The sequence below is a fragment of the Zalophus californianus genome, chromosome 10 (genome assembly GCF_009762305.2).
Source record: "Zalophus californianus isolate mZalCal1 chromosome 10, mZalCal1.pri.v2, whole genome shotgun sequence".
NCBI lineage: Eukaryota > Metazoa > Chordata > Mammalia > Carnivora > Otariidae > Zalophus > Zalophus californianus.
Window position 1 is genome coordinate 89,941,881 of NC_045604.1, and position 23,664 is coordinate 89,965,544.

At 56.6% G+C, this 23,664-nt stretch overlaps 1 protein-coding gene across 7 annotated transcripts in view; it reads right to left on the minus strand.

Annotated features, from left to right (window-relative positions):
* Window positions 1-230: 230 nt before the first annotated feature.
* Window positions 231-23,664, minus strand: part of SCNN1B (sodium channel epithelial 1 subunit beta) — a 58,123-nt gene continuing 34,689 nt past the window's right edge. For 5 of the 7 annotated variants that reach the window (XM_035722515.1, XM_035722513.1, XM_035722516.1 and 2 more), the window contains 12 exons: window positions 22,333-22,651; window positions 19,892-20,168; window positions 17,413-17,603; window positions 10,365-10,468; window positions 8,005-8,168; window positions 7,675-7,782; window positions 5,377-5,494; window positions 4,300-4,375; window positions 4,151-4,208; window positions 3,444-3,505; window positions 2,201-2,276; window positions 231-1,956 (listed from right to left, as the gene is read on the minus strand). In XM_035722515.1, coding sequence (XP_035578408.1) covers window positions 1,576-1,956; window positions 2,201-2,276; window positions 3,444-3,505; window positions 4,151-4,208; window positions 4,300-4,375; window positions 5,377-5,494; window positions 7,675-7,782; window positions 8,005-8,168; window positions 10,365-10,468; window positions 17,413-17,603; window positions 19,892-20,168; window positions 22,333-22,643 — 1,926 coding nt within the window. In that variant the 5' untranslated portion in view covers window positions 22,644-22,651 and the 3' untranslated portion in view covers window positions 231-1,575. Of the gene's footprint in view, window positions 1,957-2,200; window positions 2,277-3,443; window positions 3,525-4,150; window positions 4,209-4,299; window positions 4,376-5,376; window positions 5,495-7,674; window positions 7,783-8,004; window positions 8,169-10,364; window positions 10,469-17,412; window positions 17,604-19,891; window positions 20,169-22,332; window positions 22,725-23,664 lie in introns of all 7 variants that reach the window. The other 2 variants (XM_035722514.1, XM_035722518.1) reach the window with 2 other exon arrangements.

The window sequence follows — 23,664 nt, forward strand, 5'->3', positions numbered from 1 at the left end:
GCCAAGGGCCCAGGTGTTCTCCACCAGCAGGGCTGAGCCCTCAGACGTCCAGGCTCTACAGCCAGAGCCGCTTCGCGACCGGGGAAGGCAGGTGGTCAGCTCCCTGCACCTGGCAGGCCCCATTCTTCTTGGGAAACAGCTTCCTGGTCTCTCTTTGGAGAGCCGTCAGGGTTCCCATACTTAGCAACTAAAAATACAGGACACTCAGTTAAATTTGAATTTCAGAAAAACAACAGATGATTTTATTAACATCCTATGTCCCGGATACCCCTTAATTTTAAAAACATTTTTGTTTAGGGAGGGAGCGCACATGCATGCACGGGTGGGGGAGGGACAGAGGGAGAAGGAGAGAGAATCTGAAGCAGACTCCACACTGAGCGAGGAGCCCCATACGGGGCTCAGTCTCACCACGCTGAGATCATGACCTGAGCCGAAATCAAGAGTTGGTCGCTTAACCTACTGTGCCACCCAGACGCCCCTGTCCCAAATATTATGCAGATGTACTGATACTAAAAAATCAATTCGTTGTTTATCTGAAATTCATATTTAACTTGAGGACCTGTATTTTTTCTGGCAATGCTTGGAGCCATGTCCCTATCCCCTGGGGCCATGTGATTCTGCTGGGGGCCACCTGGCCTCAGGTATGGGCAGGGTCTGACCAATCCAAGCAGCCTATCACACTGATTGGTTCAGAGATATGCATGTGACCCAGTCAGTGACCAATGAGAGTCAGCCTGGGAACTTGGAGAGACAACTAGGGATGAGGTACTTCCTCCTAGCTGTTTGCTGAGCTGGAGACACGGTGAGTTTGGACTCGCAGGTGGGCTTTCAATGTGAGGAGAGCCTGAGGAAAGCAGAGACCGAGAGACACTGAGCTGCTTGAGATTCTTTCACTTAAGCCAGCTTGAGTCTATTTCTCTCTGTCCTTGCAACCCAAAGTAGTACGGTGGATGGCACTGAATAAGTCACAAGCCCACTTGTGCACCAGGGCACTCCGACTGCCCCGTCCGACAAAGAACAAAGCTCAGCTCTGTGTGTTCTACTTTTATTTTCTAGAACTTTTATTTTCTAGGATCTGGCAGCAGGTCCCCCAACCCCGCCCCTGGGCCTGATGCTCTTCCTGCTCTCCACAGTTGCTGCCTTCACTAAACCCATTGGCAGAGGCCTGCCAAGGCCAGGATGGAAAGGTTCTGAGGACAGACAGCACAGCATGCCTGGCTCTTTGTCTCGAGAGCAGACGGTGACTGGCACTGGGAAAAACTAGCCTGTTTGCGGGGCACAGTGTTCCAGGCTCTCCGGAGCCAAGTTGGGGATGTCCCAGCCAAGGATCAGGTCAGGTTGGGGGTGTGGGCAGGAACCAAATGAGTACACTTTACCCACATCCGTACCGGCACCATGACCCTACAGAGCCCTTGGCCTGGGACTGGCCAGGAGCTGCTGGTCTCTCTGTAGAGGGACACACATAGACTGTGGCCTCGGATTCCCATCATCCTGGCCCTTTGGAGATTGCACCCCGAAGTGAAGCCCGAGGCCATGAATTCAGCTTCTTGGGTCTGAGTTCTGGGCTCCCCAGGTCTAGATGGGATCGCCCTCACTGTCAGACTCGATGACGTCCAGCGGCTGCAGACGGAGGGAGTCATAGTTGGGAGGTGGGGTGCCCGGGATGGGCAGGGTCTGCTCATCAGGGTAGGTCCCGGGGTCGGGGCCAGGCCTGGCCACATCAGGCTGGAAGCCAAAGTTGGTGTGAGCCTCCACCAGCTCAGCCACGGTGGGCGGCGGGCCCGCATAGCGAGCCTGGGCCCGCCTCTGCCGCAGGCTCTTGGTGAAGGCCACCAGCTTGATGACAGTGATCCACACAAAGTCGATGAGGATCTCTCCGAATTCGATGAGGCACAGCACCGAGCCCCCCATCCAGAAGCCAAACTGGCCGCCCAGGTTTGAGAGCAGCCAAACAATCTGCAGAGAGCAGAGGGTGGATGGCCTGGTGGGGGTGGGGGTTGGGCCACAGATTTCTGCCTTGAGCCCTGCCTCACGGCTTCCCGGGAGGGGGGCTGTTGGCCAGGAAGGGGAACAGGGTGACCATCTCAACCCAGGGAAACCATTCTAATTCCCCTGTTGGGCTCGGGGCCCTCCCCACCCTCAGCGTGCAGGGTGGAGGGGCAGCAGGGCAGGGTTGAGAGTTGGGAGCACCCAGACTCACGTTATTGGCTGCTGACTCCTCAATGGTGCGATAGTTGAATTCTTGGAAGTAGATGTTGAGCTTGACAACTCCCTTCCTGTAGAAGCAGCAAGAAGGGCTGGTGCCCCCTCCCCGGGACACGCTCGTGCGTGCGTGTGCATGCACACACACACACACACACACACACACACGAAAGGCAGCCAAGGGGCAGTCCTCTGCCTTGAGCTTCTCACATGTTTACTCCCAGGAGGGGTGAGGTCCAAGCAAGAGCCCAAAGTGCGGCCCTTCCTGTCCCCTCTGGGCCTTGGGGCCACGAAAAGCATCTCTGCCCAGCATCCTTCCGGGGGGCCCCGAAGACTGCCTCTGAGCTCCCGTCTCCCACCCCCCTGAGGGGCCCAGCCCATACACAGTAGGCTCTGGATAGAGTCCTAATTCTTGCTTCTTTATCAGGGGACCTGGGGCACAGAGAGTTGGCCATGTCGGTTTCCCCTTTGCACCCGATAGTCCTCAGAAAAGTTATGCTCTCTCACACCTCCAGTCTTCTGCCTGAACATCTTTGCCTCTTATTTAAACAGTTCCTGCTCCTCCTTGGAGAGTTGGCTCAAGCGTCAGCTCCCTCTACAGACCTCCCTTATCTCTCAGGCAGATAGCTTCTTCTCTGCTGTGCTCCCAAAGGAAGGGTCTTATAGAGACTCTCAACACCATAAGCCCTGTTGGCATATTTTTGTCCTCTAGACTGGAGCTTCCCAAGAATATGGACCTGTGTCTTTCCTGTGCTCAATTCGTGTTTGTGTTTTTGATGGGTGGAAAGATGGAGAAATGGGTAGAGGATAAGTGGATGGATGGATGAGTTTAAGGATGGATGAGTGGATGATGGGGGGATGAATGGCTGGATGGGTGAATGGATACAGATGGATGGGAGGAAAATTAGAGGGCTGGAGGATGGATGGATGGATGGATAGACAAGCAAATGGATAGATGGATGGGTGGAAGGATGGATGAATACTGGAGGAACGAATGGGTGGGTGGGTGGGTGAACAGGTGACATATGGAAGAACAGGCTCTCCTTTGGGAAGTGGTTGACGCTGAATTCCATTCACTGGCTTCTCTCTCATTCCCAGTACCTCATCCTTCAGGCCTCCTCCTGGATCTGACCAGTGTGAGAAGGTGTCTGAGGAGCTGCCCTATATCCAAACCCCTCCCTTGAGGCTCTAGTTCCTCCCATTTTGCGCATTCCCCAGCCCCACCCAGACTCTAGGCTCACCTGCTCAAAGTGATATTTGTGCTTTGGTCCCGCTCCTGAGACAGGACGTGGAAAATCCAATCCTGGAATCCAAGAAGGCAGCTGAAAAAAAATGGCACCTCCAGCACCCCCCCCCCCAATCATGGGCCCTACTACGGGTCGGGGACACAGCCCCAAAGCTTCCCCAAGGCCTGGGGACCGTGTGTTGGCACAGAGAGGAGGAAGGTAATGGTGCCCCCTGGCTGCTGCTGTTGGGAGAAGGCCCTCTGGGCTCCAGACGCTTCCCCCAGAGGCCCAGCCATCCTGCGCCGCGTCTTTCCCACCTCTGGCCCTTGCAGGTGCTGTCCCTCTGCCCGGATGGTCCTCCCCAGCCCTGCCCAGGCTGGCTCAGCTCCTGCTGCTTTCACTCACACGTCACCTTTGCAGGGAGGTCTTCCCTGACCGCTCTGTCTAAAGGGGTTTCCCCTGGTTACTCTGCGCTCATCCTATCTACTTTCTGCCATTATCACACTTTGAAATGATCTTAATTTCCGCATGTTGCCTGTCTCCCCCACTAGAATGTAAGCTCCCTAAGAGCAAAGGGCTGTGCCTCTCCTTCATTGCTGTGTCCCCAGCACAGCACCTTGGGAGACACGGCTGGGGGGACAGACAGCCTGCAGACCTGTGCCCAGAGCTGTCCCCCAGCCCAAAGGTGGGCGGCCAGGAGCTTGGCCACTCCACCACCTCACCTCAGACGCCTCAGAAGGCCAGTCGGCCATGGAGATGGTCATCTTGTACTGGGTGTCACTGGAAGAGAGAAGGCAGCTCTGTGGCTGTCGCTGTCCTTGCCAGCACTGCTCCCCACCCCTGCCCCCCAGTCTCCATGCCCCCCACTCACTTGCAGGACTCCTTGCACATGTTGATGCAGGTTTCCCTCTGGGCCACACTCATGCGCAGGTGTGAGTAACAATAGGCTGAGCAAGACGGGTGGGGGGGAGGGGTGAGACTTAAGGGAGGGGGTTTCTAGATGTTTTCCTCTCCCGCTTTGAGCCTCCAGCTGCCCCCTGCCCTCCTGACCATGGCCACCCAAGGCCGGTGGTTCGGTGGGAGGGGGAGCTGTCTCTGCCCAAGCTCTCCTGCCATGGAGGGTCATCCCTTCCCCCCCTGCACCCCCCATGTCCAGCCATTTTGCCCCAGCCTGGCCTGGGGGACCCTCTCCCCAAACAGCCCAGACTCAGCTCAGCAGGATGAGAGCAGCTTTCCCTCTGTCATCCCCACTCAGGGCTGGGGGGGGCAGGGTGATGGGGTCATGCATGAAGGGATGGGTGGTCCAAAGGGATGGTTCCCCCCTCTTGGCTACATATTTCATTGGTTTTTTGAGGTGGTGGGACTCTCCCTGCCTCCGACAACATCCATCATGTTTGGATGCCAAGGTTCCTACTTCTGTGGCTTCGGGCCTCAGACTCTTGGAGGCCACCTCAGTCTCCCTTCCCACCCAGCACCCCACGGAGAGACCCAGTGAGCTCACACACATGGACATGCATGCTGAGGCTCATACGTGTGGCATTGTGGGCACACGTGCGCACACACTGTGTGGGCACATGAACCAGCGTGCACAGATGCAAACACTGGAAGCCATCCACGCCCATGTATGAACACACGTGCAGACCTGGTCCCGAGTTCTCCTGTGCATTAAGAAACAAGCATACAAATGCCCTCTCCTGTGTGCACACACATACGTGCCCTCGCCAGCCGCTGCACGCCAAGCTCGTGTGTGCAGGTGTTTACGGGGCACACATACACAGGCGGGAGGGGGGCTGGGGCGGAGGAGGGCTGCAGGCCATGGAGGCGCAGGCCTGGCCCCACTCCCCGCCCTGCTGAGGACGTGGAGCTCTGCCCCCACCCCCCCACCCCCGTCTTTGCGGTCAGAGCCCCAGCCGGCCCGGGGCCCCAGTGCCCGGGGCTCCGCACTCACCCCAGTCTGGGAACTCGCGGTTGTTGCAGTATCTCTCCCCATGGGGCAGTGGGTACAGGAAGTGGGCACAGCTGCAGTTCTGGATCATGTGCTCTTGGAAGCAGGAGCGAATACAGGCCTGCAGTGGGAGGGCGGGAGAATATGGCCATGACTGCGAAGCCCCCCCCCCCTCCCAGCCCCGGGAGGTAGGGGCCCCGGGGGAGGTAATGCCGAGGCCTGGGGAGCCAGGGGAGGGGTCTCCCCGGCTGAGGAGCTGCACCTCCTGGCCCCCGCAGCCAGGGCGTGGCTGTCCTGCTCAGTGCCTGGTCCCCGCGGAGGGACTCGGGCCAGACCCAGCTCTCTGAGGACCCCACCTTGCAGAGCCGGAGCCCCACACAGGACATGGGGAGGGGTGGCTTGGTCCCAATACCGTAGCCAACCTCCGATAGGTCTCATTAATGGGGCTGCCAGCCTTGATGGGGCAGGGTCCCCTCATGGGGACAGGGGGAGGAAGAGTGGATTTGGCGCCTTGGAGTCTGCGTGGGATGACTCTCGTGCTGGGGTTTCAGCTCACCCCAACCTGGTTCCAGCGCACTCGGAGGCCAATTGCGGTCACTCACAGGTGGAGCAGGGTGACGGTCGCCCCTGTGGGCTAAGGTCAGGAGGGCCTGGCACCGCATGGGGAATGGAAGCGGCTGGTACTCCTGTGTCTCCGCTTGTCCCAGCTTCCCGAGTCCGGCGTGTGGAGGAGCCCTCGCTCCAACCTTTGCTATCCCCTGCTCTGGGCTCTGCCCCGCCAGCCACGGAGCCAGCCCGCTCCGTCGCAGCTACTCCCACTCCCAGCGCTGCTCCTTTGCAGCCTGGCAGGCCCTGTCCTGTTCTCCCTGACAGGGCTGTGGCCTCCCTGCGGGCCCAGCCGGGAGAAACAGAGTGGGGGTGAGGGGGCCAGCGGGGTCGGACGAGGAGCTCTGCCTTTGGGCCGGGGTCTCGCATTCTTCCAGGCCTCACTGTCTCACCTGGGAAGGAGGAGTCCTCTCTAGGCCCCACGACAGAGGCTGGGGGTTGGGGGGATGCAAGCAGAGCACCCGACCAGGGCCTGGGTCTTTGCCAAGGTCTCTGGCCAGAGGGGCGGCTGCACCGGACAAAGCAAGAGCTGAGCTTTTTCTGGAATGAGGTCTCTAAGGCTGAGCCTGATGGATGCCTCTGTGGCCTCCCTCTCTGTGCTCCCCACCTCCCTGTGCTGCCTGGCTGTCTATCCCTTCATTAGCTCGGAAGCTTCCCCCAAGTTCCCCACTGCAGGCAGAAGCCCCTCCAGATAGAAGGCGGCCAAACCAGCCGGGTCAGGGTGTGGGGCGCACAGGTCAGCTGGACGGGGTGGGCAGGAGGGTGGGCGGGGGGCGGTGGGATTTCCAGGCAAAAGGGAAGCCCACACCATGCTCAGGGCTAACAGGCACAGAAGCAGGCCCTAGACTGCCCCCCGTCATGCCTCAGCTTCCTTATCTGCCAAGGCCGCCTGGGCTGGGGAAGTAGTGTCAGCCAGGGGTCACGTTCGTCACCTGTGCGGAGGCTTTAGACGGTTTTCTCCACGGGGCTGGGTCTCGGGACAGGCCCCCCGGGCTGCCTCTGGAGGTCACGGTGAGAGGGAAGCCCCAGCTGCAGCAAGGGGGATCGAGGCCGGATACAAAGAGGGACTTCTCAGCTAAGTCGATGAGCCCTTTGTACTGGGGCCTGTACACCCCGATTTCCTCCTTCCTAGTAATACTATCTACATCTTAGCATCGCTGTGAGGATTAAATGAATCACTGTATGTAAAGCACCTGCAACAGGGCCTGCCCAGCACATGATGAGCCTGCTCCTCTCCGTATATCAGTACTTATAACAAGTAAACCATATATATATACATATATATATATAATAAATGCTATTGTTAGTATATTAATAAATGCTACTACCACCCCGTGGGGTGTACACAGGATCACAGGATGATGTAACACAGGCGAGCCCTTAGCACAGCATCTCTCCCACATAAGCGTTCTTTTTGGGAGACCCCAGAGTGAGATCCGTGTGTTTTGGGCATCCCCATGGGCACAGCTGCCGAGTGGGGATGAGCAGTGGCCGGTCCCGGGCCCTGGTGGGCACCCAGGGACAGGACTGGCTCTCCAGCCCCAAAGGCCACAAAACCCACCAAACCACCCTGCGGTCACCCACAAAAATCCAGTACAGCCCGTCCTGCCAGGACCAGCTCCCCCACAGCCCTGAGGCCTCGGGTCTGGTAGATGCGGACTGCCAGGGTCCCCGGGGCCCGCACTGTCTTCCCACCTGGATAGAGTAGGTCGTGTTGTAGTCGCTGTAGAGGTTCCGTACAGGGACGTCAGAGCCGTTCATGGTGCACTGGCTGTAGGGCTCCCCCTTGCGCTCCAGCTTGTCCTGTTTCCGGAGAGGTTGCTCCGTGTGTACCTCCCTCCCAGCAAGCATCACGGGAGTCGGTGGGGATGCCATGGGCCCCAGTAGGTGCCAGAGCGTGCCCACCTTCTGCCAGAGCATGCTGGCCCTGGTCGGGGTTCCAGCCCGAAGACAAGGCGGGAATGGGCCGCGAGGGAAGCTTCCACCCTCAGCCCCCCTCAGGCTGCCCTCGAGCTGTGGCCATACCACCAGCACCCCGATGGATGTCTCTGTCCCTGACATGGCGTAGATGCCCTCGTCTTTGATGAAGGGGTAGGACCTCTGCCCATGAAGCAGCAGGCGGGCACCGGCCGTGGACGTGAGGAAGGGCACGTAGTCCTCCTGGCCTATGTCCAGGATCAGCTTCAGGCCTGTGGGAAGGTGGGGCCGAGGGCTGCCTGAATTCGCTCCCCCTCACATCCACCTGTCCAGGCCCCCTCCCCACCCAGCCAAGGAGACCTCTAGGGCCCACGCAGGAAGCTGGCTGCCCCTCGAGAAAATTGAGACTTCTTGCCTTCTCCAAGGCCCCCTTCCTAGCCCAAGCCACCCTGTCTCTCCCTCCCCACCCAGCCCCACAAGCTCTATCCACGTGGCAGGTAGATCCAGGGGTGCAGGACTGCCCTGGCCCACCTCAAATCTTATGAGTCCTCGTTCTCATCATTCAATCCCTGTTGGCTTCCGTGTTCCTTGCTGTTGCTGGGCCTTCGCAAATGCTATTCCCTCAAGAATGCTGTTCCCTTTCTCTGGGATCATGTCCCCGCCCCCTTTACCCTTCACCCTTCACCTAGAACCTCCTGCTCTTCCTTTGGATCTCAGCCCAAGTGTCACTTCCTCCAGAAGCCTTCCCTGACTACCAAGAGTAGGTCTCCTAGCTCTGGAAATATTCCTCCCAAGTATGTACCTCACTTATACGAATCTTTTATTGTCTGTCTTCCTTCCCCCCGCCCCCCGATGGTTCCCTTCTTGAAGGCAGGGACTTAGGCACCACCGTAGGGCTGTGCTAAGTGGCTAGGACAACAGGCTACCATTCATCGAGCACCTGCTACGTGCTGAGTGCTGGGCCAAGTGCTTTATTATACACGAACTCACTGGTGCTCACAAGAGCAAAGGTATTATTATAATCCCCATTTTACAGGTGAGCAAACTGAGGCACAGAGAAGGGAAAGGACTTGTCCAGGGTCACCTGCAAAGAAGGGGGCATTGTTGGGGTTCTAACACAGGCAGCTGAGCTCCTTAGTCCTAACCATCTGCCCCTGTGAAGCGAGGTGAGGTGACTGGCGCCTCTGTGATACACAGTGACCTCAGGGGCACAGGGGCTGGGTGATGGGTGGTCAGCATCCCCTCTGCGCCCCTCTTGACCAACAGCCCTGAGACTTAGAATGACAGCCTGCCTCCCAGAGGCTGGGGAGGCCAGGAGCTGTGGGGTAGGGGAGGGAGGATCGCCAAAGCCAACCTGAGGCCACCATGAGTCTTTCCCCAGAGACGGGCCAACACAGTGGCTTCTCTCATCGACCGCTTCTCGCTTCTGTTTACTCCACCCCCTCTCTGTCTCGTTCAAGAACCGCACCGCAGTGAGGCTCAGTAAAAGTACGGGCTCTGCTGCAGGTCAGATGGGTGCTCTTGGGCAAGTTCTTTAAGCCTCCAAAGAATATTCAGCATATAATGAGCACGTAGGACTTGCCAGCCACTGTGCTACGCGGGTGACGGCCTCATGTCATGATGATACCGTGAGGTGCACACAATAGGCTCTCCTAGGCTATCATATACTGTTTTTGAACGGGGAAACCATGGCTTCCAGAAGTTCAGTCTTGAGCTCAGGCTCACCCGGGGGGTCAGTGGTGGAGCTGGGGTTTCCCCCCGGGCCCAGGAGCTGGGACTCAGCAGCAAAATGGGAGCACTGGTCCCTAGCCCAGGCGTTTATGGGAGCTCTGGGAGGATCATAAAGGAGATTTTCAATTTCTAGCATTCGTGGGCCCTGCTCAGAGAAGCTATAGTTTAACATTTACCAAGGTCAAAATGACTCCATCAAAACCTCAGAGGCTCTATTTCCACCCTGAGCAGCACACATTGTACATCTCCTTTGTTAAAACAAATAATCAAAAAGGAGCATTCCAAACATAAGGAAAAAAAAAAAAAACCCAAACACTGGTTCCCATAAAATCAAAGTCATACAGCCTTGAACACACTAACAGCATAAGATAAAGTCTGTAACTTTCCGGAATGGCCTTGGTCATGATCGTTTATAACCCTTTATGTAAAAACCATATATAATCCTGCTCCAAACATTCCTTTCCCAGAGCACTCTCTTCCTTGTGAAGACTATGTATCCCCAGCAGCTCTCCTAACTTGGGCTCCAATAAAACTCTTCCTTTCTTTTTAAAAATTTAAAAGGGGTTGTTCATTTTGCAGGGACAACGGAACGGCTCCCCACACACAGAAGAGGCCCAACTGTGGCTGCCCCTCCGTGGGCCACCTCCTGTCTTAATTCCGGCCCTCCCCCTTGACAGCTCATGGTCACTGGGTCTTCTAGCCCCACGACTCCAGCCCCAGGATGAACCAAGGCTTACCAAACTCAGCTCCGGGGTTGGCCGAAGGGAGCGCCTTCTCTGTCATGCCCCAGTTGAAGATGTAGCAGTTGCCATAATCCGGGTGGAAGATGGATGTAAAGTTCCTAAAAGAAACACCATCAGCCAAAGAGCAGGGCCCACCCCAGCCAATGCCTCCCTGACCGTCTGCTGTCCAGGACACATAGTGGAGGGGAGCCCCAGAATCCAGCCAGGTGTGCTGGCTAAGCCGGGAACTCAGAGAGGGAAGTGGCTGACGTGGGTCGGAGAGGGGATGAATCAGGAGAGGGCCCCCCAGAGGCCGAGGAAGGACACAGCTTTATAAGGAGGAGTGTGGGACCCTATACAGGGTCCTCTCTTATGTCCTGGAAATGTTTCCTAAGGAAATAAGTCAACTACCGCAAGAAACATTTCCCTAAAGATGCTCACAGCAGTAGCAATGGTATTCTTTAGTTTCAAAGAATTCAGTTAAAAAAAGACTTTTTTTTGGATATGGAACATTTCAAACACAAAAAAAGTCAAGACAGTGAAGTCCACCACCAGCTTCAAGAATCATCACGGCGGGGCCACTAATGTGCTTCATCTCTACCTGCCCCGCCCCATCTCCCTTCCATATTATTCTCAAGCAAATCCCAGACGTCATGATTTTGTCTGTAAACATTTCCAGATGTATCTTGAAAAGTAAGAACTCTTTTAAAAATACTGCTATTACCATGTTAAACATAACTAACAAAAATTCCTTAATATTGTTAAATATTCAGTTCAAAGCTCTAACCGTCTCCTACATGTCGATTTTTGTTTTTACAATTTATTTGTTTAAATCGGGATCCAAATGAGTTTAACATGCAATTGGTTGATAGGTCTTTCAAGTTTCTTCTAATCTATGGCTCCCTCCATTTGACTTCTTTTTTTTTTTTCTTATCATATAGCTGTTAAAACAGTTCTGGTTTGACCCAGCTAATCCTTGGAGAGGCAGTGAATGGATCAACATTTTGCACCCCAGACGAATTAATGGCTTTGGGCAACACCCACTGGTGGTGGCCAGTGCTTCTCTCCTGATGGAAGAGCACAGGCTTTCCGAGGAGGTGGCCTTGCTAATAAAACATAAAAATCCTCCCCGAACAGGACCAAGCATCTGTCTCTAACCACCATTCACAGGAAATACTGGAGATAGACGAACAGGTTCAAAGACACCAAAGAAAAGTCAACCTGCAAAATCCAGACCTTGGGGAATGCAACAGGATAAACACCCCAGTTCCTTCCACAAACACCTTGTGAGAGGGGAAAGGGGAGACAACCTACAGATGAACAGAAACTTTAAAGACTTGGATCGCAATCACCACATGCTGCCTTTAATTGGATGCTGATTCACATATGCAAACAAGCAAAAAGGTAGGACATTTATGAGCGTGGACACGACTGGACAGTTGATGGTATTGAAGAATTACTGTCAATTTTTTTTTCAGGTGGGATAATAGCATTGTGGTTTGGTTTAAAAAAAAAAAAAGCCTTTCTCTCTTGCAGATACATTCTGAGCTTTTTATGGGTGAAAGACCCTGGAGTCTGGGCTTTGCTGCAGAATGGATGGGAGGGGAAGAGTCATGGCTGTGGGATCAGGAGGACGTGTCCACGTGAGGTCATCGTGCTCTTTTCTGTCTATAAGTGTGTCCTCGGGTCTCTGTTAGGAATAGCTTTACAAACGTCTTTGCGTGGTTTTGTTTTTCTTGTTTTATTAAAAACAGGAAGTGCAGAAACAGCCACCAAAATGCAATATTGTCTTCCAAGCCCTGGATTTGGAAACACGGACCGTGCCACTTTTAGGCGCCAGCCTGGTGCTGCAGAGTTCTGCGTACATTCTCTCATTCGATCCTCACAGGAACCCCATGAGGTCAGCTGTTATTTGCCCCGATGTTGACATTAGGAAGCCATTCCCTCCACCTTTAACACCCCCCACACCACCTCAGAACGAGGTGGTTCCCGGGCAGGCTGTGACATCCAAGCTGGGAGCTGACCCTGGGCAGACATGAGCGGCTTACTCCACCTCTGGGCTTTGATGTCCTCAATTGTGAAAGGGAAATCAGGAAGAAATCACATTTCTTCACTCCACAAGTGTTTCCTGAGGCAGGTGCAGGGTCGGGGACAGCTGAGGTGAACAAGAGAGTCCTGCCCTGGGCATTCACTGTGTGGCGGGGGGGACCCAGCATGGCAAGGGCCTTGGAGCAGCGTCCTGTCCAGGCTCCCCTTCCAGAACGTGCCTCTGGCTAGTCCTCCTCTCTCCATCACTGAGCCTCCCCCCGCAACAGGGTTCAAGCCACCAGTGCCCGGCCCTGCATGCCTCCTGCAGGAGCCTCTGCTATCCCTCTTGTTCTAGTAGGATATTCCTCTGCACAGCAGTCAGGGCGATGGTTTGAACTGTGAATCGGGCCAGGGTACACCTCTGCTCCGAACCCTCCAGAGGCTCCTCGCCGCTCACAGAAGGAAACGCAAACGCCCTATGTTGGTCTTCTCCCCCTTGTCTGTTATACTCCAGCAGCATTCCGAGATGTTTCTGAATTCAAGGCCCCTGTGCCTGGAATATTCTCTGACCAGCTGGCCACATAAGTGGCTTCTTCTCATCCTTCAGGATTCACCTGCTCTGAGACCACCCCCCGCACCCCACCCCTGCCCTGTCGCCCCACACTCCCCAGGCAGAGTCACTTCCCTACCTGGTTACTTGATCGTTTCTACCTGCTTATTCCCTGATAGCATGTGGTCAAAATCGGAAATGATCTTTAGGTAACTGCTTGCTTATCAGCGGCCCCCTGCTTTATAGAACGTAAGCCCAGGGAGGGCCGTTGTGTGTGTCAAGGGAGGAAGCATTTAGAGGCTAGGATCCGGGGCCAGGAAGTCAGCCTGCCTGGATTCCAGTTTCAGCTTTGTCACTGCGTGGCTGGGCAGCCTGGCCGGCCCCACCTGTAACGCCGGGATGGTGAGAGCACCCGCCCCACAGGACAAAGGCGAGGGCTGGACGCGAGCACATGGAAATACTCAGCAAGTGCTGGTGGCCACGCTCCCCACTCTGCCCTCAGAGCCTGGCCCACAGTAGACAGACATTCAGTAAATATTTGTTGGGTAAATTATAATATGTGATAAGTGGACCAACAGAGATAAGCTTGGAGGAGTGACACCTCATTCTCCCTGGGGTGTGTGTAGGGGTCACGAAAGAGTTCTTGGAGGAGGGGAGGCCTGAGCTGAGACTTTCAAGGCTGGCTAAGAGGTAGGCGAGCTGCCTGGAGGGCAGCGAGGAGAAAGTGCACATCAGGTGGTGAGCACAGCCCAGGCAAAGGCCCAGAGGGAAGAAATAGCTCTGGGCGGGCACTGGGGAGTCTCCATCTGGAGGATCAGGGCTGTGGCCACAGGAGGAACAGAGCAGGGCAAACCGGCTGAAGCCGGGCACTGTTCTGGAGGGCGAGACCCCGCCCCAGGCGTGTGGGGACACAGCGTTCCCAAGAAACCATCTCGGACATCTGTCTGCAGCCCAGGAACAGGCAGCCGCTCAGGGCGCTTTCGGGCCCACGGCTGTGCTCTCTCTCCATCTCGCTGTGTGTGCCAACGACCTGCTTGTTGGTCATGCCCTTTACTTGGAGAGGCTGCTCTCAGCACCCGCCGACTCTTGCCCCAGAGCCAGGCATTTTTCCCAAAACACCTTCCCGGGACAGGTGTCAGGCATGGGGCCCAAGACTGGGGCAAACCCCCAGAAAAGACCAGAGAGGTAGAGCATCCTGGAAGGAAGCAGTATAACAGCGGTGGTCCTGTGTGGTAAGGGTCAGGAAAGGCTTCCCAGGGCAGGAGCTAGTGAGCCGGTCCCTGAGGCAGTAACAACAAGCTACTGCTGCTTATATATGCCTAGATCTTGGTTTCTAAACACCGTTCTCCAATAAAAGGAAACAGAGCTCCTCAGAGAAACGGCTGCTTCTAGAGCTGGGGCATCTGAGGTGCCAGAAAGTAAGGAAGTAGTCAAAAAAAAAAAAAAAAGAGAGAGAGAGAGAGAGAGACAGAGAGATGGGGACATGTTAAAGAGACACAGGAGCCCGACGTGAGGAGCTGCTACTGGCCTGAGCTGGAAGAATGTGAGTAAGAAAATAAATAACGTGGGATGCGACTACAACGCAAATATACACGAGTCCGTGCCGGTACAAATGACTGAATAACATGAAGGAACAGAGAGGGGGGAACTCTTCCCCACAGAAGATTTCCAAATAGTGTGTACTCCTGTCTCCAGGAGACCAGGAGCTGAGTGCCCCTGTTCCCTCATCCTCCCTAGAGTGTGGGCTCAACTTCGCGGAAGGGAAGACAGTTACCTCGTGATGGAGAAGGCTGTCCCCCCTCCCCCGCCCCTTAACCCATTGAGGGAGGTCAGCATCCCAGGTGGTGCCCCTCCTGGCGTACCATGTGATGAGGAGGACACCTCACCTTTGTGCCATTCTTCCCCCAAACCCATCTTATCTGTATAAACCCAAATCAAAGACTTTCCATAACACACCATATATGTCCTTCCATCCCCACAATAGCCCTACGAGGCCATGTCATGATCCCCATTTTCCAGATGAGAATACTGAGGCCCAGAGAGGCCAAGAAGCGTGCCCAACAGCCCACAGATCTGGCATTCAAATCCAGGCAGTTTGGCATCAGGGTCCAAATGTGGCTCCTTTTCTCCTAATTACAGCTGCTGCTTCTTGAGCCTTCGCCACAGTCGAGGGACAGAGGATGGAGTCAGAAGGACAGTGCGGAAGCAGGGACATAGTGTTTGGAGCCCGGCACTGGGAGGGCCGAGGGAGGCCCGTTTCCTCTGGCACCGGGTCTGAGGCTGACTCAGGAAGGCAGGTGACAAAGAACAGGCTCTGGAGACATGGGTGGGGAGGGAAGATGATGCTTCCGTTTTCTGGTGGCCCAGACCGCCAGCACAGCCGCTCACCAGCTGTGTGACCTCAGAGACGTTGCTTAACCTCTCTGGGCCTTGGCTGCCTCCTACAGAATGAGGTGACATAAGAGTACCTTTCTCATGGGCTTGTGGCCAGGGTTAAATGAATTTTATACCCGTGAAGTGCTAAGAATAGCATCTGACACATCAGCAGGGCTCAATACATGTTAGCATTATTATTGAATAATGAGTTCCTTATCAAATGTGGGTTTAATGACAATAATATTGTCAATAATTATTTATTGAGGCCGGCACTCTGTTGGCATATCACCTCACTGAATACTCACAATAACACCGCCGGGTAGGCATGTTATTACCCCATTTCACAGAAGAGGAAAACCGAGGCCCATTGAGGTTAAACTTGGTTAGGGTCACACGGCTTGTAAGACAGGGCAAGGATGTGAACCCAGGGGGTCTAACTGCACAGCCCAGCCTTGACCCCCTCGCTAGAGTTACTCCCCAGCCACAGCCACACCACAGAAGCGGTGTGGCCGACACTGGGTGTTTTGCCGGCCCCAATGCCATCCGTTCCCCCTTCTCTGCTAACAGCTCCTCTGCTTCTCTTTGGGGGACCACCCACTCCTCACTCTCAGTCCCCGTGACCCAATGGGACCTGCTCTGTGGACGGAGCCAGCGCGGGAGCCGCCCACAATCTTCCGACACCGGGACCCCGCTCAGAGCCCAGGGACCTGACAGTAGATCCCCCAGACCCTAACGGACCCCCCCCTTTCCCACCCAACCCTCCGCCCCCCAGCCAGGGCTCTTCTTGCTGAGCAGTCGGGCTCCAGGCTTGAAGGCAGAGCCTGACCTCTTTCTCTCCAGCCGAGGGGGCAAAGGTGACTGCACGGATGTGACATGCCGGTGCACGGGCTGCCTGCAGCCTTCTGGGAGGGCCGTCAGGAGCGTCTGGCCAGGGGTGCGCTGAGCAAAGGCCACCGGCTGAGAGCGAGGGGTTGGCAGCCAGCCATGCCACCACCGACGGCAGGACGTGTCCCGTCAGCAGGGGCACCGGCCTGTGCTTTTCCGCCTGCGGCCACACCTTTCCAGCTCATGCCACGCGGGCGGCTAGGTGTGCAGCTCCTCTGGCGGGGGGCCCTGGATTTCCTGACACGGCCTGCAGAGTGCCCGCCCCTGTGCGTTTTGGGGGGACACAGGGTCCCCGCGGCGTTCAGCAGACTCTCAGTGGAGCTTCCTGAAGGCTCATGGGTGGAGGGAGCACGGGGCTCAGGCACCGTCCCCGGGAGGGTGATATGGGAAGCCTGTCACTCCTGAGAGGTGGCAGGACTCCGTGGACTTCAGGGGCCTGAAGTGCGAGACTGTGGAGTCCCGGACCAACAGGACGCCAGCACGCGTGGGCCCCGCACACCCTGAGGCTCTGCCGCCGTGGCTCTGCGTGGGCCCAGTCTCCAGGCCGCGGTCCTGTCCCAGAGACGCTAGGGCCCAGGGCTGGGGGTGTCAGCGGCAGGGCGGGTGAAGGAGGTGCAGGCTTTTGGGGTGAACGTTATTCTCAGTCTGCCATCCTGTCCGCCTTGGGGGTTGTCAGGGATGCCAGCCAACACTCCCAGGGCTCCGTTCTAAGTGCCCAGCTGAGCCAACTCAGCCCTGCTCCCGGGAAGCCGAGGCAGCGGCTGGACCGTCCGGGATGAGAACCAGGGCAGGAGGTGCCAGGGTGCCCGCCCAGACCCGAAAAGCTCCCAGCTGCCCCTCCTGCAGCCCCCTTGCCTGGGAAGTGAGGGGACCCCAGCCTATCCCCCACGAGGTACTGATGCAGCCGGGACAAAGGCAAGCCCCTCAGGAGGACAATCCTGTGGTGTGGCTGATGCTCTGGATGCCGGGACGTTGCCTGAGAGACCGCGGCTTCACTGAGCTCTTTCCTCCTTCCTCATCCTGCTTTCCTTTACAGACGTGTCCTAAAGCGAGTCCCTTCATGTGTCATGGGCCCTCCACACATCCCGGTCTCAGGCTCTGCCCCAGAAGATCCGACCGGAGACACTGAGGCACAGGACATGGTGCTGGTCCGTGGCCACGTGGGGCTGTGATGTGGGGGCCGGGGGGGCGGGGCAGGCCGGCCGGGCCCAGGGCGGCTCTCACCTGTAGTTGCAGGGCTCGGGCCCGAACAGGCAGGCCAGGATCAGCCGCTCGGCGGGGTAGCCCATCTCCACCAGCTCGTGCCTAGGCACGTGCGAGAAGATGTTGGTGGCCTGCAGGAGGTACCACTCCGTCACGGCCTGGGTGGCGCTGGTGAAGTTCCGGAAAGTGCACACGGTCCCGTTGAGGCTGCACTGTGGAGGCCGAGTGGGATTCTGATGGGCACAGGGCATGCTGGCCAGCCTTCCCCCCGGCCACTGTCCCCAAGGGCCAGCTGCCCTTCCCTTGGTGGCACCGCGGTGCCGGGGCTAGCAGCTGCTGAGCAGTGGAGAATGTGTTCACACTCACGCTCGCAGGGCTTGGGGGCTGTCCCCTCACACATGGCTGCTGGGTCACCAGGTCTCACACACGGTCGCCGGCCACCCCTATACTAGCCTTATGCATGAGCAAATACACACACACACACACGCACGCACACACGCACACGCCCACTTCCTAACATCCACAGCCACACGATGTCATGGTCACAACCACACACACCCATATCCAAACTTTCTCCCGGCCCACATACCTAGCTGATCCACATTCACGCTCCTGTGGCCACACAGACAGACGCACCCGGACCCTCCAACTCCCCTGACTCCTTTCCGGGCCTCCTCGAAGACTTCCAGAGGCAGCTCCCTGGAGGCTGTGTGGACCATGAAGGACTGGAGGCTCAAGGCTCCCTCCCCCTCGCTGGGGGAAGGAGCTGGGCCTTGTCAGCCTGAGCCCCGTGAGGGGAGCAGGCCCCCCACCCCACAGCCGGCCCACCATGACACCCAGGTCACCATGCAGACACAGCACGGCCACAGCCCCAGGCCTCTGGCCTCAGCCACTCTGCCTCTATCGGTGCTCACAGCGGGCCTTCCTTCTGGAACCCAGGAGGCCGGGAGGAGCTTCTCCCATTGTGAGACTGCCTTCCCCAGGGCCGGCTGGGGGCACTGTCCTCAGGCCCATTCCTGGAGGTCTCCTCGTCTCTCCTTAGGGAGATGACGGTAATACTTAACACTCACTCTGTCCCAGGCTCTGTTCTGAGGCCTATTACCGCATTCGATTTGTACAGCAACCCTACTCCATCATCGGGAGGAAACTGAGGCCAGCAGACCCTCCTCCCTACCACACGTGCACACCCGCGCGCGTGCGCACACACACACAGCATGCACCGTGCGCGCACACACAGGGCCTGACCCCGAGATCCGGGGCAGCCCCCCGGAACGAGCCTGCTTCACAGATGAGGAGCCGGACACGGGAGGCCGGGTAACGCTAAAAACCAGTAGGGCACTGGGTGCCTGGGTGGCTCAGATGGTTGGGCGTCTGCCTTCGGCTCGGCTCATGATCCCAATGTCCTGGGATCGAGTCCCGCATTGGGCTCCCTGCTCCTTGGGAGCCTGCTTCTCCCTCTGCTTCTCTCCCCCCCTCTCTCTCCCTCTGTCTCTCATGAATAAATAAATAAAATCTTTAAAAAAAAAAAAAACCAGTAGGGCACTGGGTCAGAGAGGGCACGGGGCCTCTGGAGCCTCGGACTGTTCGCTGGTTTTTCGGAGATGTAGGGGGAGCCCCGACCCGGTGGAGGCCCCCAAACCAAGGGCCAAGGGTGACCATCCGAATCACCAGGGAGGCTGTTAACAATACAGATTCCTAGGCCCGTTCAGCTTCCCCAGGAGTGGGGGCCATCGCAGCATCCCGGCGCAGGGCAGTTACGCTCTGGCATTGGACGGCACTGCAAGGCTGTGGGTTTTCACCTCCCCGGTATTTATGCTCTTGTCTTTTGAGAGCAAGACTTAACTCCTTCTTTAGGAAAGCACCCTTTCCCCCCTCACTGGGTCCACGTGGTAGAGGCTGACGCCAACCCAGCTCCAGGGCGCATGACCCAGGACTGGCCAATCATGAGAGCCCATTCTCTGGCGCACGGTGATTGGTTGAGGGGTGAGCATGTGACCCGATGGGTCTGTCCCAGGACTTTTGCTGAGGCTATTGGGGAATAGGAGTTCTGTTTCTCGGGGGAGAGTGCTGAGCTGATGGGGTGTATGTCTGGCATTGCCAAGACCCTCTGCTTGGAGGGAGCCTGCCAGAGAGTGAGGTTAACTGGGAGAAAAGCTGAACAAAAATGGAGAGAGTTAGGTCCTGATGGCAGCATTTGAATGCTTGGATCCAGCCAGACCTGAACCCAGGCTACCCCTGGACTTCTCAGTATGTGAGCCAGTGAATTCCTTGTTTTGCTTAAGCTAGTTTGACCTGGGTCACTGGCATCCAATAGTGTCTTGACTAACATACCAGCTCTATTAAAAAAAAAAAAAAAAAAAAGCTTTGTAAACATACAAAATGGGCACTGGCTTCCAGCCTGCCTTTCCCCCAGCAAGATCCAGATTATTAAAGGAAAGAAAATCCCATCAGCCTCCCTGGGAAGGGTCCATTGCTCGATGTGTGCCCGGGGCCCACTTACTAGTCTCATGGCCACTTTGCACCCCTGGGCAGTGCAGGTCCTTTCTGGCGCTGGGCTGCTGCTTGCTGAGCCATGGTGGACATCCCCAAAGAGGTCAAGGACCACCGGGCGGTGGGGGTCCCGCTCGTCGATCAGAACCAGCGGCGTGTCGTTCCAGATGGTGACGTTCAGAGTCCTAGTGGCGTTGGTGTAGCTCTGCTCGGGAGCCAGGATCCTCTCCAGGACCGCTTCCATGAGCTCATCCAGATCCTTCAGCAAATGCTTGACTTTGGAATACCTGGGTGGGGAGGGGGCCAGTCAGGGGGACAAGGGCAGCTGAGGGGCAGAGGGCAACCGCAGTCTGGGGTCCCCCCTACCCCTAGCGTGGCTGCCAGCCACCACATGTGAGGAGAGTGCTCTGCCCAAGCCCCCTGCCTCTCTACCCACCCGCCCAGGCGTCCATGACTCCTCCTACCCACCCGCTCACTTCTTCATCCACCGAGTATGCAGTGAGTGCCTCCTAGGCGCCAGGCACTGTGCAAAGCACAGAGGATATGATAGCGAACAAGACACATGGGGTCCCTTTCCTTATGAAGTTCACATTCTAAGGAGGAAGACTCCTAACCGCTCCTGGTTCCAATTCTCCAGCAGCGACTCTGGGAAAAGGATCTAGTTTCAGGAGGGAGAAGGAGGGTGGGAGTGTGGGGCTGGGCTCCAGTAGCTTCTCACAGCCTCCGGAGGCTCCAGTATTGGAAATGGTGACCGGTCAGTCTGGCAGAAATGTGTCCGGACCGGGGAGTGAGTGTTAACGCCTGGCCACAGACCCACGTCCTGGTACAAAGGGGTACAGCGGCCCGAGCTGAGATCGGCTTCAGCTGCGGACACCTCCTGTCCCCGGACCATGAAACCAGCCACCTGTGTGTACACAGCAGGAGGAGGACTCGGGAAGGGTGGTGGGCTGTGGGGATGGGGGCTGCTAGGTTAGCCCGGATGTCCACACTGCTGTCGAGCAAGGTGGGTCATGGCCTGAGGTCTGGGTTCGAGTCCAGACATGCCACTTGGTATCCGTGTGACCCTGGGGCAAGTTAGCATCTCTGAGGCTCTGTTCTCTCGTCTACAAGATGCAGGGATTATTTACCCTGGATGCCTGTTGGTGAGGTGAGGCCTCTGCAGCACCGGGAACCGTGCCTGGCCAGGGCGGTGTTGTACTATGATGACTATGGGTTCTCTGAAGCAGCCCCAAGCAGGCAGGAGCCCGATTACTAGAAAGAAGGGACTTTCTGATCACTAGACATGTAATCAGGAAGTAAGAATTCCCGGGCACCTGGGTGGCTCCTGGTTGGTTAAGCGACTGCCTTCGGCTCAGGTCATGATCCTGGAGTCCCGGGATCGGGTCCCGCATCAGACTCCCTGCTCAGCAGGGAGTCTGCTTCTCCCTCTGACCCTCTTCCCTCTCGTGCTCTCTATCTCTCACTCTCTCTCTCAAATAAATAAAATCTTTAAAAAAAAAAAGTGCTAGTACTTTAAAAAAAAAAAAAGGAAGTAAGAATTCCCTTCCAGGACCTTCTTTTGGACAAGAATGTTCCCTGTGACTCAGCCACGCTGGCCCTTCTGCAGTTCCTTGAAAGCACCAGACTCTGTCTCGTCCCAGGGCCGCGGCAGCCGTCCTCCACTTGGGCCACTCTGCGTCCCACCTAGCTCGCTTCTGCTCATGCCTTGGGGTGTTCTCCTCTGACTGACCCCCTGCCCCTCCCCAACCCTGGCTAGGTCGGGTCCCCCGGCATGTCCCTTCAGCACGTGGTTGCATGGTGGCAACTCTGGAGTCAGATCAGGCCTGGGTTCCGATGCCACAGTTGTTCTCTGTGTGTCTCTGGGCAAGTTCCCTAACCTCTCTGAATCTCCATTTCCCGACCCATAAATTGGGGCTACTACAGTCGTGCCCACCCTTAGGGTGGTTGTGTGGATGAGAGTTACATCAATCAACCAAAAAGCACTGGACACGCTGCCTGGCAATTCATCAGCCCTTGATGCACTATTGCTATATATACTTTTATCATCACGATTACAATGAATTCAAACTTACAACCCCGCGATCGAGAGTTGCATGCTCTGCTGACTGCTCAGCCCGCTGTCCCTAGGAAGTTTACGAATTTTGAAAGGTACTTGCTGCAGAGGGATGACACAAACAGGGAAAGAAAGAGAGAAGGAGAAAAAGGAGGGAAAGGGAGGATGGAAGGAAAGAAAAGGAAAACGAAGAGAAGGGAAGGGGGAGAGGGAAGGGGGAGAGGGAGGGAGAGAGAAAGAGGGAGGGGGAGGAAGGGAGGGGGAGGGGGAGAGAGGGAGGGGGAGAGAGGGAGGGAGGGAGAGCAGGAGAGGCGGGAGGGAGGGAGAGAAATAAGGGGGGGACGGGAGAGAGGGAGGGGGGCGGGGAGAGCCAGCCGCGCACTCCAGGGACCACCTACTGGAAGGGGCTGGCATTGCAGATGGTGACGGCGGGGAAGTCCATGGTCTTGAAGCCGATGGAGAGGGACACGCTGACCTCCCAGCTCAGGTAGGTCCTGATGAAGACGCCCCACTGCCAGCAGACCAGGGAGGTGAAGAGCAGCGTGATCAGGAACCACATGGCCTTTTTCTTGGGCCCCTCGCAGATGATGCGCTTGGGGCCGTGGGTGTTGGTGTTGTTGCAGTACCACACCAGCAGCTCCTTGTACGTGTAGCCCGGGCCCTTCTGCAGCCGGTGCAGGCACTTCCGCAGGTACTTCTTCAGGTGCATCGCGGCGCCTGCGCAGACACCCCGACACCCCGCAACCAGATCCAGCTCGCGGCCCGCGGCCCAGGCGGCCCCGTCCCCGTCCTGGGGCACCGGACACAGGCAGTCGGCGCCGCCTATCCCGCCCTCCCTACCCTGCTTGCTCTCTGCTCCTTTCCCTCCTTCCCTTCCCCTCCCCCTCCCCTCCCTCCCCCCTTCCCCTTCTCTGCCCCTTCCCCCTTCTCTCCCAACCCTCTTCCCCATCCCTCTCTCCCCTCCTTCCCTCCCTTTCCCTCCCCTTCCTTCCGTGCCCCTCCCCCCTCCTCCTTTTCCCTCCCTTCCCCCTTCCCAATCCCTTCCTCCTCTTTCCCTCCCTCTTTCCCCTTCCCTCCCTCCCCTCCTTCCCTCCCTCTCCCCCTTCTCTCCCTCCCTTCCCTTCCTGCCATCTATCCTCCAGGCATCCAACCAACCAAAAAGCATTTATTGAATGCCTACTGTATGCCAGGCACTGAATTAGTCCCTCTGGACTCAATGATGGGCAAAACAAACAAGGTTTCTAACCTCTGGGAATTTTTAGCCTAGTGGACAAGTTACTTAAACTCTAAACTCCTTAGGTACTCCATCTGTAAAACGGGGATAATTGTACCTCATTTACAGAATTGCTGAGAGGGTGAAACTAGGTGATGCACAAAACGTACTAAATACAGTGCCTAGCTCAGACTAAGTGCCCAATATGTCGGCTACTTTTATTTATGTTTTATTTTATTACTTTTATTTATTTACTTTATTTTTAATTAATTTATTTTTTAGAGAGAGAGAGAGAGCTTGGGTGAGTGGGGGCGGGAGGGGCAGAGGGAGAGGGAGAATCTCAAGCAGGTTTCACACCCAGTACGGAGCCCAGTACGTGAAGCTCGATCTCACAACCCTGAGATCATGACCGGAGCCGAAATCGGGAGTCCAAAACTTAATTGACGGAGCCACCCAGGCGCCCCATCAGCTACCTTCATTACAAGCTATTGGCGGGCGAGCTGGATGTTCTTCAAAT